This window comes from Oncorhynchus masou, chromosome 1 (assembly GCF_036934945.1).
Source record: "Oncorhynchus masou masou isolate Uvic2021 chromosome 1, UVic_Omas_1.1, whole genome shotgun sequence".
Classification (NCBI taxonomy): domain Eukaryota; kingdom Metazoa; phylum Chordata; class Actinopteri; order Salmoniformes; family Salmonidae; genus Oncorhynchus; species Oncorhynchus masou.
In genome coordinates, this window is record NC_088212.1 from 80,108,327 (window position 1) to 80,125,803 (window position 17,477).

At 43.0% G+C, this 17,477-nt stretch overlaps 2 protein-coding genes across 5 annotated transcripts in view; one reads left to right on the forward strand and one right to left on the reverse strand.

Annotated features, from left to right (window-relative positions):
* Positions 1–9,728, forward strand: part of LOC135551464 (proline-serine-threonine phosphatase-interacting protein 1-like) — a 26,525-nt gene extending 16,797 nt beyond the window's left edge. For 2 of the 3 annotated variants that reach the window (XM_064982677.1, XM_064982682.1), the window contains 7 exons: positions 4,673–4,718; positions 4,934–5,013; positions 6,002–6,100; positions 6,326–6,422; positions 6,655–6,751; positions 6,997–7,228; positions 7,842–9,728. In XM_064982677.1, the coding sequence (XP_064838749.1) occupies positions 4,673–4,718; positions 4,934–5,013; positions 6,002–6,100; positions 6,326–6,422; positions 6,655–6,751; positions 6,997–7,228; positions 7,842–7,973 (783 nt within the window). In that variant the 3' untranslated portion in view covers positions 7,974–9,728. The remainder of the gene's footprint in view (positions 1–4,672; positions 4,719–4,933; positions 5,014–6,001; positions 6,101–6,325; positions 6,423–6,654; positions 6,752–6,996; positions 7,229–7,841) is intronic. The other variant, XM_064982688.1, reaches the window with a different exon arrangement.
* LOC135551482 (tetraspanin-3-like) lies at positions 9,376–15,644 on the reverse strand. 2 transcript variants are annotated; one of them, XM_064982700.1, is made up of 7 exons: positions 15,434–15,644; positions 13,510–13,701; positions 13,320–13,394; positions 13,080–13,181; positions 12,805–12,957; positions 11,891–11,974; positions 9,376–10,927 (listed from the first exon to the last, which is right to left on the reverse strand). In XM_064982700.1, exons 1-7 carry the CDS (start codon positions 15,494–15,496, stop codon positions 10,835–10,837), a joined length of 762 nt encoding a protein of 253 aa, XP_064838772.1. In that variant the 5' UTR covers positions 15,497–15,644; the 3' UTR covers positions 9,376–10,834. The 2 variants fall into 2 exon arrangements, with proteins under 2 accessions (XP_064838772.1, XP_064838777.1); XM_064982705.1 differs by lacking the exon at positions 13,320–13,394.
* Between the last annotated feature and the right edge of the window lie 1,833 nt (positions 15,645–17,477).

A 17,477-nucleotide genomic window follows, 5' to 3' on the forward strand; every position in this document is an offset into this window, starting at 1 on the left:
AAAGTATTGTAATCCCCCATACCTGGAATTACACACACACAGCCACAACACCAAACCCTGGAACTATACACACACACAGCCACAACACCAAACCCTGGAACTATACACACACACAGCCACAACACCAAACCCTGGAACTATACACACACACAGCCACAACCCCAAACCAGTCTGAGAAGGTAACACCACCTCCCCAAACCCTGGAACTATACACACACACAGCCCCCAAACAGTCTGAGAAGGTAACACCACCTCCCCAAACCCTGGAACTATACACACACACAGCCCCCAAACAGTCTGAGAAAGTATTGTAATCCCCCATACCTGGAATTACACACACACAGCCACAACACCAAACCCTGGAACTATACACACACACAGCCACAACACCAAACCAGTCTGAGAAGGTAACACCACCTCCCCAAACCCTGGAACTATACACACACACAGCCACAACACCAAACCCTGGAACTATACACACACACAGCCACAACCCCAAACCCTGGAACTATACACACACACAGCCCCCAAACAGTCTGAGAAGGTAACACCACCTCACCAAACCCTGGAACTATACACACACACAGCCACAACCCCAAACCCTGGAACTATACACACACACAGCCCCCAAACAGTCTGAGAAGGTAACACCACCTCCCCAAACTTTGGAACTATACACACACACAGCCACAACACCAAACCAGTCTGAGAAGGTAACACCACCTCCCCAAACCCTGGAACTATACACACACACAGCCACAACACCAAACCCTGGAACTATACACACACACAGCCACAACCCCAAACCCTGGAACTATACACACACACAGCCCCCAAACAGTCTGAGAAGGTAACACCACCTCACCAAACCCTGGAACTATACACACACACAGCCACAACCCCAAACCCTGGAACTATACACACACACAGCCCCCAAACAGTCTGAGAAGGTAACACCACCTCCCCAAACTTTGGAACTATACACACACACAGCCACAACACCAAACCCTGGAACTATACACACACACAGCCACAACCCCAAACCAGTCTGAGAAGGTAACACCACCTCCCCAAACCCTGGAACTATACACACACACAGCCCCCAAACAGTCTGAGAAGGTAACACCACCTCCCCAAACCCTGGAACTATACACACACACAGCCCCCAAACAGTCTGAGAAAGTATTGTAATCCCCCATACCTGGAATTACACACACACAGCCACAACACCAAACCCTGGAACTATACACACACACAGCCACAACACCAAACCAGTCTGAGAAGGTAACACCACCTCCCCAAACCCTGGAACTATACACACACACAGCCACAACACCAAACCCTGGAACTATACACACACACAGCCACAACCCCAAACCCTGGAACTATACACACACACAGCCCCCAAACAGTCTGAGAAGGTAACACCACCTCACCAAACCCTGGAACTATACACACACACAGCCACAACCCCAAACCCTGGAACTATACACACACACAGCCCCCAAACAGTCTGAGAAGGTAACACCACCTCCCCAAACTTTGGAACTATACACACACACAGCCACAACCCCAAACCAGTCTGAGAAGGTAACACCACCTCCCCAAACCCTGGAACTATACACACACACAGCCACAACCCCAAACCCTGGAACTATACACACACACAGCCACAACCCCAAACCCTGGAACTATACACACACACAGCCACAACCCCAAACCCTGGAACTATACACACACACAGCCACAACCCCAAACCCTGGAACTATACACACACACAGCCCCCAAACCAGTCTGAGAAGGTAACACCACCTCCCCAAACTTTGGAACTATACACACACACAGCCACAACCCCAAACCCTGGAACTATACACACACACAGCCACAACCCCAAACCCTGGAACTATACACACACACAGCCACAACACCAAACCCTGGAACTATACACACACACAGCCCCCAAACAGTCTGAGAAGATAACACCACCTCCCCAAACCCTGGAACTATACACACACACAGCCCCCAAACAGTCTGAGAAGGTAACACCACCTCCCCAAACCCTGGAACTATACACACACACAGCCCCCAAACAGTCTGAGAAGGTAACACCACCTCACCAAACCCTGGAACTATACACACACACACAGCCCCCAAACAGTCTGAGAAGGTAACACCACCTCCCCAAACCCTGGAACTATACACACACACAGCCACAACCCCAAACCAGTCTGAGAAGGTAACACCACCTCCCCAAACTTTGGAACTATACACACACACAGCCACCTCCCCAAACCCTGGAACTATACACACACACAGCCACAACCCCAAACCCTGGAACTATACACACACACAGCCACAACCCCAAACCCTGGAACTATACACACACACAGCCACAACCCCAAACCAGTCTGAGAAGGTAACACCACCTCCCCAAACTTTGGAACTATACACACACACAGCCCCCAAACAGTCTGAGAAGATAACACCACCTCCCCAAACCCTGGAACTATACACACACACAGCCCCCAAACAGTCTGAGAAGGTAACACCACCTCCCCAAACCCTGGAACTATACACACACACAGCCCCCAAACAGTCTGAGAAGGTAACACCACCTCCCCAAACCCTGGAACTATACACACACACAGCCCCCAAACAGTCTGAGAAGGTAACACCACCTCCCCAAACTTTGGAACTATACACACACACAGCCCCCAAACAGTCTGAGAAGGTAACACCACTGCCAACCCTGCAATTATACACATGTAATACGCCTCGTTATTCAGTGCATTCAGAAAGTATTCAAACCCTTTCACTTTTTCCACATTTAGTTACGTTACAACCTTATTCTAAAATTGATTCAATTATATATATTTTTTACTCCTCATTCTCTACACAATAACCCATAATGACAAAGCGAAAACAGTTTGCAAAAAATGTTTGCAAATGTATTAAAAATAACAATAGAAATACCTTATTTTAATAAATATTCAGACCCTTTGCTATGAGACCCAAAATTGTGCTCAAGTGCATCATGTTTCCGTTGATCATCCATTGAGATGTTCCTACAACTAGATTGGAGTTCACCTGTGGTAAATTCAATTGATTGATTGGACATGATTTGGAAAGGCACACACCTGTCTATATAAGGTCCCACAGTTGACAGTGTATGTCAGAGCAAAAGCCAAGCCATGAGGTCGAAGGATTTTTCCATAGAGCTCTGAGACAGGATTGTGTCGAGGCACAGATCTGGGGAAGGGTACAAAAACATTTCTGCAGCATTGACGGTCCCCAAGAACACAGTGGCCTCCATCCTTCTTAAATGAAAGAAGTTTGGAACCACCAAGACTCTTGCTAGAGCTGGCCGCCCAGCCAAACTGAGCAATCGAGGGAGAAAGGCCTTGGTCAAGGAGGTGACCAAGAACCCGATGGTCACGCTGACAGAGCTCCAGAGTTCCTCTGTGGAGGTGGGAGAACCTTCCAGAAGGACAAGCAGCTCTGTAGCACTCCCCCAAGCAGGCCTTTATGGTCGAGTGGCAGAGCAAAGTACAGAGAGATACTTGATGATAACCTGCTCCAGAGTGCTCAGGACCTCAGACTGGGGCAAAGGTTCACCTTCGAACAGGACAATCCTAAGCCCACAGCCAAGATAATGCAGGAGTGGCTTCGGGACAAGTCTCTGAATGTCCTTGAGTGGCCCAGCCAGAGCCCGGACTTGAACCCAATCGAACATCTCTGGAGAGACCTGGAAATAGCTGTACAGCGATGCTCCCCATCTAACCTGACAGAGCTTGAGAGGATCTGCAGAGAAGAATGGGAGAAACTCCCCAAATACAAGTGTGCCAAGCTTGTAGCGTCATACCCAAGAAGACTCTGAGTCTGTGATCACTACCAAAGGTGCTGCAACAAAATCCTGAGTAAAGGATCTGAATAGTCATGTAAATGTAATATTTAAAAAGAAAATGTTTTTTATAAATTTGCAAAAAAGTGTAAAAACCTGTTTTGCTTTGTCATTATGGGGTATTGTGTGTAGATTGATGACACAAAAAAACAATGTAATACATTTTAGAATGAGGCTGTAACGTAACAAAATGTGGAAATTCTGAATACTCTCCGAATGCACTGTCGTTATTGTTGTGCTACTGCAACTCAATTTCTCAGTATCAGAGAAGGCTATGAAACAGTTCCCTTTGCTACTCTTTTCCTACTACAAGTAAAACAGTGGTATAGTGGAGGAAAACGCGACTAAACACAGTCTACCCACTTTTTTCTTTTGCCCAACAGTTCATCCACCTTTTGCAGAAAAATTCATTGAAAGAATAGGAAGTGTTACTGTTTTCACCACGACCAACGAGCAGAGTTTACCCACCTCTTTTTTTATGTTAACTAGACTGGTTCTGTGAGTCTATGGGTTGGTTATAATGCAAGTAATTTACAATTGAAGGTCCAATGAAATGCTGGCAATTCCTGGAATTGAGTTATCTATTTACTAGAAATGCTTGTTCTGTGTGCGTTCTGAAAATGGAGGTCTGTAGAGGAACAGAGTCAGGAGGGTAAAGAGAACATATCCTGATATTTTCTTCTAAAGGAGAACTGTCTCTTTTATTTGTTTGTTGAGCAGTCCCGTTTTGATTCAGAGCATGACCAGTTCCTCTACTGCTGTCTTTCTCAGGTACAACACAAGGCCAAGCAATGCAGACAAGCCGTCGCTGAAGCAGGTCTGAATCATACCATACAATATACTGTACTTTTCTGTATTGGTGATAATATCAATGGATGAATGAATCAATGAATATGTAAATCCATTACGAATTTATTATCATTGATCTGATTATTTAAATGTATTTATTATGGTAATCCAAGTAAAGAAGACTGCTTAGGATGCAATAAATGTAAAGTATTCCCTAACCTCTATTGTGCCCCACCTGTACAGAGAAACAATACATGTTGAACGTAGAACAGCTGGAGAAAGTTCGTCAGGACTGGGAGGGAACACACAAGGGCACGTGTGAGGTTAGAGCTCTCTGTTACACAGCAACAACTTTTCACACCCACAACTGTTATTAGCTCAACTACGACCTCACACCACGCCCCCTTCCGCAGTATGTCTGAGTAGGCCTGCATTTCTCAGTATAACACCCCCCCCCCCCGTGGCTTATGTACATACATCCAGAATAGACTACACTGTTAGAGCAAAAAGGTGCTATCTAGAACCTAAAAGGGTTCTATCGGCTTTCCCCGTAGGAGAACCCTTTGAAGATGCTTTTTTGGTTCTAGGTAGAACCCTTTTGGGTTCCATGTAGAACCCTTTACACAGAACCAAAAAAGGTTATCCTATGAGGTCAGCCGAAGATCCCTTTGAGGTTCTAGAAAGCACCTTTCTGTTCTAACAGTGTAGTCTATGCCTCTCAAAGCACAATATTGAATGTTACCGATTGAGCAGGTAAGCCTGATGAATCCGCTATTACAGTAGCTTGTAAAGCTATTTAGAGCCTGGTTATGCCTGGTTAGCCTCCTTAATATATGCAGTCGCTTTTGAGCCAGATTGATTACTTAACAAAAATATAAACGTAACATGCAACAATTTAATTATTTTACGGAGTTACAGTTCATATAAGGAAATTAGTCAATTTAAATAAATTGATTAGGCACTAATCTATGGATCTGTGGAACACTACACGTTTTAGAGTGGCCTTTTATTGTCCCCGGCACAAGGTGCACCTATGTAACAAGCATGCTAATTAATCAGCTTCTTGATATGCCACACCTGTCAAGTGGATGGATTATCTTGGCAAAGGACAAATGCTCACTAACAGGGATGTTAACAAATTTGTGCTCAAAATTTTAGAGAAATACGTTTTTTTGTGTGTTTGGAACATTTCTGGGATCTCATGAAACATGGGACCAACTCTTTACGTTACATGTATATTTTTGTTCAGTGTGTATATATAGGGATAGATGGTTAAGGGTTTGTACTGTATGTGTGTCTCTGCTGTTCCAGGTGTTTCAGCAGCAGGAGGTGGACCGCATCACTATCCTGAGGTGTGCCCTCTGGGACCACTGTAATCACTTCTCTGTGCAATGTGTCAAAGATGACGAGGTGAGCTCAACAATGACCACACTTCAGACGATAGGCAAATGGGTTATGGATGGGTCCATGAACTACTGTCTACATTAAACTCTATTAGTACCAGTACTACACTGCCTAACGTGCAATGTATCTGGTGATCAACCAAAATGCATCCTATTTGTCAACCAGAACAATTTTAAATCAATGAAGCCTCTTTGAAGACTGAGCATGAATATGAGAAATGTTTTTCTGCAGTTTTACGAGGAGGTGAGGAATATTCTGGAGACGTGTGACATCACAGCAGATAACAACTGTTTCATAGAGATGAAGACAACAGGTTCAAATCCACCAGGTAAAAGCTCACTGAATTACAGGACAGGGCGTGAAGGGCCAGGGTTGCTGTCAACATTGGCACCAATGGCGAACACTTCTTAGAGTAATTATAACGGGTTTGTACTGTGTGTGTCTCTGCTTTTCAAGTGTAACTTTTCCTCTGAATAACATTTGCCATTTGAAATATTATATGCAATACACCTCTATTGGCTATGCTTAATTTCTGTGGACTTCCATCCTCTTCTCTCTAGACCCCATTGTGTTTGAGAACTACTATGAGAGGGAGCCATCACCAACAGGCGACAACAACAGCAGCGCTCGCTTCGGAGGGGGAGGGGTCAGGAAAAGGTCAGCTGGCAGAACTTGGGACTCGTAGGGGCAGTTTCCTGAAGACAATCGAGGAGTAGGCTAAATTGTGTCCAGGAAACACCCCATAGTGTTTCTGTGAAACAAGCTCTATCACTTTGTAACACTGGAATAACAGTTGAATGCATAGGAATTCTAATATGGACATTGTATCACTACATTCTCATAGCTATACATCAACACATTCATATATATTTGAGAATGTGACATGAAAAATATTTGTGCAGAATCTCCAATCTTCTGCCACGAAACTCTAGTTCAAAGATGAGTATGAGTGAGGGTTCAACTTCCGAGCCAGCGGCGCCACCTGTTGGTCAAACAGTGCCTGAGAGTTCAGATGGAGTGTATGCATCCATACCTGGCTTCCAGTCTGCAGCTGCAGCTGCCCTGCCTGCAGTGACAACTGATGAGGATGATGATGATGATACCTTCATGGTGTTCTATGACTACTCTGCACAGGTGAAACCTGCACACACAGTTACAGGTGTCAAGTTACAGGTGAAACCTGCACACACAGTTACAGGTGTCAAGTTACAGGTGAAACCTGCACACACAGTTACAGGTGTCAAGTTACAGGTGAAACCTGCACACACAGTTACAGGTGTCAAGTTACAGGTGAAACCTGCACACACAGTTACAGGTGTCAAGTTACAGGTGAAACCTGCACACACAGTTACAGGTGTCAAGTTACAGGTGAAACCTGCACACACAGTTACAGGTGTCAAGTTACAGGTGAAACCTGCACACACAGTTACAGGTGTCAAGTTACAGGTGAAACCTGCACACAGTTACAGGTGTCAAGTTACAGGTGAAACCTGCACACACAGTTACAGGTGTCAAGTTACAGGTGAAACCTGCACACACAGTTACAGGTGTCAAGTTACAGACGTCATTACAAAACTCTGTGATGCGGCTGACATGAAATCTAACTAGTTGAGATATTGATGGATCATGCTTACATAAACTATTCCACTGCTCTGTATTATACTGTATGTATGTACTGTATATGAGCCATACTGTAATTCAAATCTTCATACTTCTGTTACTAACAATGTGTTCCCTGTGCTCCCAGGACCCAGATGAGCTGTCAGTGTCTAAAGGGGATGTGGTGTTGGTGATAGAACAGAGTGAAGACGGCTGGTGGACAGTGGAGAGAAACGGACAGGTTGGGCTGGTACCTGGCTCCTACCTGGCCAAAGTCTAGACATAGTCACACACACATTCATGCATGGACATGCATGGACACACACACACACACACACATACTCATGCACACTCACCCATACATACTGTAGTCTTCAAAACCTTACTATGAGAACCCCTTTCTGCTTCTTACTCAGATGTTCTGATCCTTCGTTCAAGACTTCGGAGTAATAGATTCTCCAGCAGTAGAGATGACTCACTGAACTGACTTGGAACATGAGTCATGACTGTGTGTTCCCCATTAACTATTAGGCTATGCTGCACCAGAGATTGTCAGTCTTTTCACCCAACAGGCCTACTGCATACATACAGTGATGTGAAAAAGTATTCGCCCCCTTTCAGATTTTCTCTACTTTTACACATTTTTTATACTGAATTTTATCAGATTTTCAACCAAAACCAAATATTAGATAAAGGGAACCTGAGTGAACAAATAACAACAATTGTATACTTATTTCATTTATTTCATAAACAAAGTTATGCCCCTGTGTGAAAAAGTAATTGCCCCCTTACACTCAATAACTAGTTGTGCCACATTTAGCTGCAATGACTCCAACCAAAAGCTTCCTGTCGTTGTTGATCAGTCTCTCACGTTGCTGTGGGGGAATTTTGTCCCACTCGTCCATGCAGAACTGCTTTAACTCAGAGACGTGTGGGTTTTCAAGCATGAACTTCTCGTTTCAAGACCTGCCACAACATCTCAATTGGGATTAGGTTTGGACTTTGACTAGGCCATTCCAAAACACATTTGTTGCTTTTTAGCTCTTTTCATGTCGACTTGTGAGTTTTGGATCGTTGTCTTGATGCATAACCCAGATGCAGCTCACAGACAGATGGCCTGACATTCTCCTGTAGAATTCTGATACAGACCAGAACTCATGGTTCCTTCTATTTAGTCAACTCGTCCAGGTCCTGAGGCAGCAAAACATACCCAAACCATCACACTACTACCATACTTGACAGTGGGTACAAGGTTCTTACTGTTGACTGACTGTTGGATTTCGCTAGACATAATGGAACCCATGTTATCCAAAACGTTATACTTTTGACTCATCTGTCCATAGAACATTCAAGAGTCTTGATGATCATGCGTGTGCTTTTTTGCAAACTCGAATCAACTTTTTGGATGATATGGATCCCATTTTTTTGTTTTGGAATTGCCTAGTCAAAGTCCAGACCTAATCCCAATTTTGATGTTGTGGCAGGACTTGAAACAAGCAATTCATGCTTGAAAACCCACAAATGTCACTGAGTTAAAGCAGTACTGCATGCAAGAGTGGGCCAACATTCCTCCACAGCGATGTGAGACTGATCAACTACAGGAAGCATTTGGTTGCAGTCATTGTAGCTACAGGTGGCACAAACAGTTATTGAGCGTTGGGGAGCAATTACTTTTTCACACAGGGAATTGAATAACTTTATTAATTAAATAAGTAAAATAAATATTAATGTCGTCATTTGTAATCTCCGGCCCTTTAATCTAAAATTAGGTTTTGGTTGAAGATCTGAAAAGATTCAGTATCAAAAATATGAAAACATAAAAATAAGGGTGCAAATACTTTCTCTGCACTGTAGAGAATCTCAGATACCATACAGAAAACGAGTCAAACTTTAAACTGTATCAATTGTAAATAACTGCACTGGTCTACACCAACCTGAGAAGTGATCTACAAGAGAAAGTAGAAGAGTATGTGAATCAAGACCAACAGCTGTACTGTATTTGATGTGATATTTGATTAATAAAATGTAATGTTTACTTTGAAGTTTCCTTAGTTTGGATACATTGAAGTGCCGCTTCAGTTCATCAGTGAACAATAAAACGTGTTTTAGTTTAAATTTAGGAGGTTTATTTCAATCAAAGTTCTTTCCTCTCCCCAATGTATTTACATGATTTTGTTTCACATTATTTTCTACAATGCTACAAGTCTAAATATCAACTTCCGTTTGAAAAATAATACACAATGCCACAAAAACACAAAACAAACGCGACTCCCTCAGTCCCAGCCCCAATTCTTTGGTGGTTTACATCAAATTCCCAGGCAGAGTTGAATCTCAATTGTATTCCTCATGTCCTCCCTCCTCAGCTTCTCAATGCACAGATCTGAGGTTTCCCCACTAGGATCTTCTCCTCCAATGCATTTTAAAAAGGAGGCAAGGAGAGAGGAATCAAGAAAATACAATTGAGATTCACCCCTTCCCTTTCATACTTGGTATTAGAACGTGTGCGTCGGAAAACACCTACATATGTACCAAGTTGTAACACAAAGCTCTATCCACACATGGGTCTTAGATAACACTGGTAAAGTCCCTCTACACTACCTATGAATGGAGACGGGTTGACTGACTTACAATTTAGTGGTAAACTACAGGGTCCCTCATAGATAAAAGGTACTAATATTCACATGATTAAATATTCATTAAATACCTCCAGAGCTCTAGTCATGGTGCAAAATGACACATGAGACAGGAGTACATTCTACATATTGCACTGAGCAGTAGTTCTTCTATAAAGAGCCCCTAATCATCCCTTGTGCCCCAAAAGGGAAAAGAAAATAGGCAAGGCTGCATTTCTTGAGCAAAAGAAAAACAATATCAATTCACCATTTAACATCTTTGGCCTTAGGTGTTCCATAGTGTCTAAAAAACAACATTTAAAATTAAAATAAAGTTACAAAGCATGTTCAATAAATAATTATTTTTACAGACCCCCCCCCTCACCAGTGTATACCAATAGTTATCCTGTGCAAGGTGTGCATGAGCTTACTACTGCTGAAAACTACAAATTGTGGACATGTCAGGTGAGGCTTCTTTTCTTCATTCTTATTGGTGGAGCCCTTGGTGCGGGCGGGGCCTGTGTCCTCCTCATGCGTAGGTTGCGCCAGTGACCAGTAGCTCATAGGCCGGGTCGTGCCCCCTCCTGCACAGCACCACACAGGCACACAGCATCCCCAGCATCTACGGGCAGATGGAGGAGTACAAAAATACGCATAGTTAGCATCATCATCATCGCTGCACCCAGAATAAAATTTCACGTGCACTGGCCAGCTACTCAGTCTTGTTGTGAAAGACTAGAATTTCCAGGAGTCCTGCTCCTAGAGCGACAGTAGTGCAGGGTTTCTGTCCCAGCCTTGTGCCATGCCATCACACGTGATTCGATTATTTGAAGAGAACTTGGTGTGTGAAGTGAAGTTCTTCGAATGAAGGCGAACAAAAAGGAGAACCAGAAGAATCATACCTACAAAAAAGGTAGAAATAAAACACAGGTCGAGGCACTCTAGTCTTCATTAACCGGGTACATTGAGCATTAACACCTGCACAATGTGACACATGCCTTCGTCAGGGCTGGTTTTTAAATGCTCTTCATGCCTGGAGAATAAAGGCTCACTATATTAAAACCCACTAGAGTGCTTCAACCTTGAGTTTTCTACCACTTTACTCCTATTTGGTGGATATGTTTCTTCCTGATCTCCCCCATTACAGAGGCAACCGTGGCTGTTTGGGATACCTGAAGCGTTCTACATTGTTATGACTCATGAGACTGCATTTGAACATCCATTTCATAATTACTATAGATCCAGTGACTCCACAAATACATCAAGTTATCCTCATAAGGAGAAGGGAAGTGACTGGTCAGCAGAACTCTTGTTGTGATGTCCCCGTAAGGTAGGGTTGAAACATTGAAAAAGCAATTTGACACAATCAGGTCAGCTTCTCAGCAGCAGCAGCCGACTAGGCTAGAGACTCCCACTGCAGGAGGACATTACTGCAGCTCTAGTTAACATGCACCTGGTACACATGGTTCAGATGTTATTACAGAAGGACTCAAATATCGGCCTAGGAACAGTGGGTTAACTGCCTTGTTCGGGGGAAGAACCACAGATTTTTACCTTGTCAACTCGGAGATTCGATCTTGTTTACCTGTATTGCAGCGAAGGTCAGAGCAGCCCAAATGACATACATCATGATTTCTTTCAGCTTTTTCACAACAAGAGCTTCACAGCCCTAGAGGAAAAAAGACAAATATTAAAAACGTGTGTGTATGTCAGTATTTTCTTTAGGAAAGACATGTGCGGGTCGAATGTCCAACCAAATCAAATAGATTCCCATGTGAATGCCGTCATGTGTTAGGTAATGGTGTTCTAGGAGTGCCCACTGACAATTCATTGATACCACATGCAAGTGACTACAATAAAATGCAAGGAGAAATGAGGGCCTACGAAGTGAACGTTGGCTCCTTGCACAATATCCTGTTTCAGTGTTAATTTAAAAAGACATTCTGTGCCTCCATCCTTGGTACGGTAGCTAGTTAGCCATCTAGCTAACTTGATTTGCACGGTATCCAGCATTTGTAAGCGACTTGACTAGACATTAGATTAGGAGGAAGAGGGAAGCAAAAGGACTTCATCTAAATATTCCTCCTTGGTGGACTTGTATGACGTCTGTAAATTCTCTTTAAAATACAGTAAACACTATTCAGACTCACTGGCGCAGGAAAGCTTGTGGGCCGGTACCAGTTGATACAATGCTGTAAGCTCACTAGTGAGAGAGCAATTTCAAGACAACCAGGCATAGTAGAGATATGATGCAATTGAAAGACAACCTGAACCAATCACCATTCATAGCCAATGGGATTTGTAATAAATGCAACTTAGCTGACACTTTTATCCAAAGTGACTTACAGTCATGCGTGCATACATTTTACGTTGGTGTGGTCCTGGGATTCAAACCCACTACCTTGGTGTAAAAAGCACCATGCTCTACCAACTGAGCTACAAAGGGCCAATTATAGACCATATTTACTTTCACTCTTGGGTGTGCGTGTTCTCCCTTACCTCTGGGTAGAGGTCGCCAGGCCGGCTCATGGTTCCAGTACAGTTGCTGATGTTGGGTTTACAGCAGCTGACTGGAACACTGTTGTTTCTGGACTCCTTGAACCAGCGAGTATTCCTCCAGTCAGAGTAGTTGTGAATGCCACAGCAGTGGAGCTATGACGGGGGAGAGGGTAGGAGAGAGATGGGGAGAGAGAGTGAGACTTCTATAGGCACCTGCAAACTCACCTATAGTCATATTTTTTTTTAAATAATAAATCCAGTGGCGTTGTTCTCACCTGTCTCTGCACATAGTCGATGGCTCGGCTGGGGGCATCTGTGTTGGTGCCATTGTATTCATCATACACCTTCTGAATGGAGTGGTTCACCTGATCTTCCACCTGAGTACAAGCAACAACGTCAATGTCATCTGTGTAAGAATTGTAACATTCATATTAAATTCTAACAAACTGCATTCCCATTCACCCTTTTCTATTGCTTTTGTGTGATAAGACACTAGACAGTAGGCCAATACTAACCCTAGCTCTGTAGATATAGCCAATAACAACCACAACAACTTCTGTGACAAACACCAGCAGGAGAATGACAGTAAACTGCAGAGCAAAGAGAAGATATATGATCAATTCAATATCTAGTCCAAAGATAAGAAATTACATTCACTTGCATTATACAAATGACATTTGTATCCATGTGCTTTTCAATACATACAGCAGTTAGTCCGCAGGAGCTTTCCCGTATTGTGGCACAGCATCCAATCAGCCCAATGATAAACAGCAGAGTTCCGACTGCTATTATAATGGACGCTGGGATCAAGGTGTACACATCCTCAAAGAAGTGGTCATAGTCATCATATGTGATGAACACATAGGCTCCAATGTAACACAGAATTCCAGCTGCAGCCTAGAGAGGGGGCAGTGAGAGGGAGACAGGGCAAGAAAGAGTGTGGTATGTAACATCCAAAGTTTTTTTGCTTATCAGAAAGAAACCCCAATATTGTGTGCAGACAGACATGTCTTTATGTGTGTTTGTTAAAACAATGTTGGTATGTGGTCACTGACTAGCTGCTGGTGTGTAGCAAGGGTATACTCAGTTTCACTAAAAACTTGCACAAAATATACCCTTGCAATAACTTGTCCTCTTAAGTCTAAGAATTTAGACATATGCCATTTTTGTGATAAAGTGTGACTCTGGAGTTAAGTAATTACATTTTTTGTATTTCATTAATATGACCCATGTATTTACAATGAGGTAATATCTTATTATTCAAATTAAAAAAACTACTTGAAATCTGTCTCTTAATGCACTTTTTTTTTTGAAATCCAATATTTAATAAAATATCTACAATTAGTCAATATTTTAAAAAACGATGTATTCTTACAATTGTAACCCCTGACATTCTATTTAATTTGAGCTACTTTAACGTTTATAACTGTTGTCACTGGCAATTCATGTATAGGAATTTTTATTTGTTTATTATTTTTACTTTAATGCTATTTAATGTTTATTCAGAGAAATATACACGTGTAGTGATGTCCTATGTTTTTTTGCTATTATATTACAATTGAAAAAAAAGGAGAGAAAAAGGGAATCCTCAGTCATGTAAAGTGGGGCGACAGCACACTGTATTACCAAGCACTATCAGATGCTGCCGGACCAAACTCTACGCCCGTTAATTTCTTCTCGGTAATTAAAGTATATCGCGAACGACAGAGCAGCGTAATAATTTAGTGAGTCGTCAGGCTACTATCAGATGAGATTGGGTGATAGTATTTCATATTGTTTAGGCCTAACTTGTTAAAACACTGATACTGCAATGAAATGCCGGGGACATCGGCGCATGGCTAGGCGTTAGCTAGCAGGCTAGCTAGGTTTCTCACAGTGATAACAAATATGTTTGTCATTGTTCTCTGTGGTGGTACGTTTTATGCTAAACTGACTGGCACAAACTACAATCGTGCATATAGTCTTGCCTACCGTTATGCACTCTCTCATTAAATCTCGCTGGTTTTCATGCAACAAATTGCAGCAGTAAATGTCAGACGGTTAGCAAGCTAAAAGCTAGAGCTAACAACAATGGCAAATGCCTGTCCGGCGCTAGCCAGCAGATCCGACACGCTTGCTCACAGCTGCATTAGTCTCTGACACCGCAAAACCGGCCCGGGATATGACTCGTTAAATGTACTTTAATCCATAGATGGGAAATGCGTTGTACTCTGAATTGTCACATTTCCCAACTGTTACACTGAGAAGATTGTATAATTAAAACTAGTAGTCGTTCTCTTCCTCATGTTAGCTAGCATGTGGCAACAGCAGCCATTTACGGAAAGTGTCTTCTATACACAGGAATGCTGTCCTATCCACCAACGGGTCGGATCTGCTGGCTACCTGTCCTTGTTCTACCCGTGCTTGCAATAACAGCAAAGTATAAATTTCAGAAATAATGTATATTTTAAAAACAACCTAGGCAAGATGGTTGGAAAGCTCCACATATTCATTTAGTAGAGAATTAACGTGAGCTAGCTAATGTTAGCAGACGCCTCCCTTTGCTGCAGCTAACGTTAGCAATTTCTGTTCCCAACCTTGACTACCTAGCGTCAAATACGTGTTTTGAAACAAGTTCGTGATATTTTACCCAGAATATTAGATTCAGAAACACCAGGACTGTCTTTGATGAAGTAATCCCACACTGGCCCATGGTTGCGCTGGAATCCAAATATGTTACTGGAATTTCGGATGGATCATGGATGTTGTTATGATAATAAAATGGCTGTCCTGTCCGTTCTTATTATACCTCAGTGCAGTGGTAGGTTCTGCCCCACTGCCTTCTACAAAATCGCCAAACGAGCGGATATGTCACGTGTGCAGATGAGATCGTCAAAACAACCCGACGGCAAACTTCTTCTGTGGGGTTTATCGGCGGATGGCATCCACTGTTATGGGTCATTACTGCCACCTACTGCACTGAAGTGTGAGGGAGTGGAATCCTACATAAATCCTACCTGCCAACCCTGTTTCTCCAATAAAAAATAAAAATAATTATACTGTATCTAATGTTTTAAAAAATGGTGCTGACAGAGAGGGCTGCCTCATTTCTAGTCCTTAGGAAATGTTGTAGTATTTAGTTTTTTTTTGTATTATTTCTTACTTTGTTAGCTCAGAAAATCTTAAGTGTTATTACATACAGCCAGGAAGAACTATAAGATATCATAGTGGCATCAATTTACCAGCACCACGACCAAGAACCCGGACCCTTTGTATGAACTACCCAGGGAATTTGAGCTGATTCCAGAGGCTGACCCAAAACAACGCCACCAGAGAAGAGGGAGACGGAGCGATCCTATGGTCAGACTTCTGAGGCGCGCACACCACCCACCGCTTCCAAGTATATTACTCGCTAATGTCCAGTCTCTAGATAATAAGGTAGATTACATTAGGGCAAGGGTTGCTTTCCAGAGAGACATCAGGGATTGTAACATACTCTGTTTCACAGAAACTTGATTTGCTTGGGATATGCTGTAGGAGTCGATAATGCCACCTGGATTCTTTGTACGTCGCGCCGACGGGAATAAACATCTCTCCGGGAAGAAGAAGGGCGGGGGGTGTTTCATGATTAACGATTCATGGTGTAATTGTAACAACACAGGAATTCAAGTCCTTTTGTTCACCTTACCTAGAATTCCTCATAGTCAAATACTGACTGTATTATCTCCCAAGAGAATTCTCCTCGGTTATGGTCACAGCCGTGTATATCTAGCCGATACCACGAAGGCCCTCAAGGAACTTCACTGGACTTTATGCAAACTGGAAACCATATATCCTGAGGCTGCATTTATTGTTGCTGTGGATTTTAACAAAGAAAATTTGAGAACAAGGCTTCCTAAATTCTATCAGCATATTGACTGTAGTACTCGCACTGGCAAAACTCTGGATCACTGCTACTCCAACTTCCGCAATGTATACAAGGCGCGCCCTCCTTTTGGCAAATCTGACCACGACTACATTTTGCTGCTCCCTTCCTTTAGGCAAAAACTCAAACAGGATGTACCTGTGTTAAGAACTATTCAACGCTGGTCTGACCAATCGGAAACCACGCTTCAAGATTGTATTGATCATGCGGACTGGGACATGTTACGGGTGGCCTCAGAGAATAATATCAACGTATATGCTGATTCGGTGAGTGAGTTTATAAGGAAGTGTATAGGAGATGTTGTACCCACTGTGACTATTGAAAACCTACTCTAACCAGAAACCTTGGATAGATGGCGGAATTCGAGCAAAACTGAAAGCACAAACCACGGCATTTAACCATAACTGGGATTATAGCCGAAAACAAACAGTGTAGTTATTCCCCCCACAAGGTATCAAACAAGCAAAATGTCAGTTTAGAGACAAAGTGGAGTCGCAATTCAACAGCTCAGACACGAGACGTATGTGGCAGGGTCTACAGACAATCTTGACCTACAAAAATAAACCAGCCATGTCACGGACACCGACATCTTGCTTCCAGAAACTAAACACCTTCTTTGCCTGCTTTGAGGATAATACAGTGCCACTGATGCGGCCCGCTACCAAGGACTGTGGGCTCTGCTTCTCCGTGGCCAACGTGAGTAAGACATTTAAACGTGTTAACCCTCGCAAGGCTGCCGCCCCAGATGGCATGACTAGCCGTGTCCTCA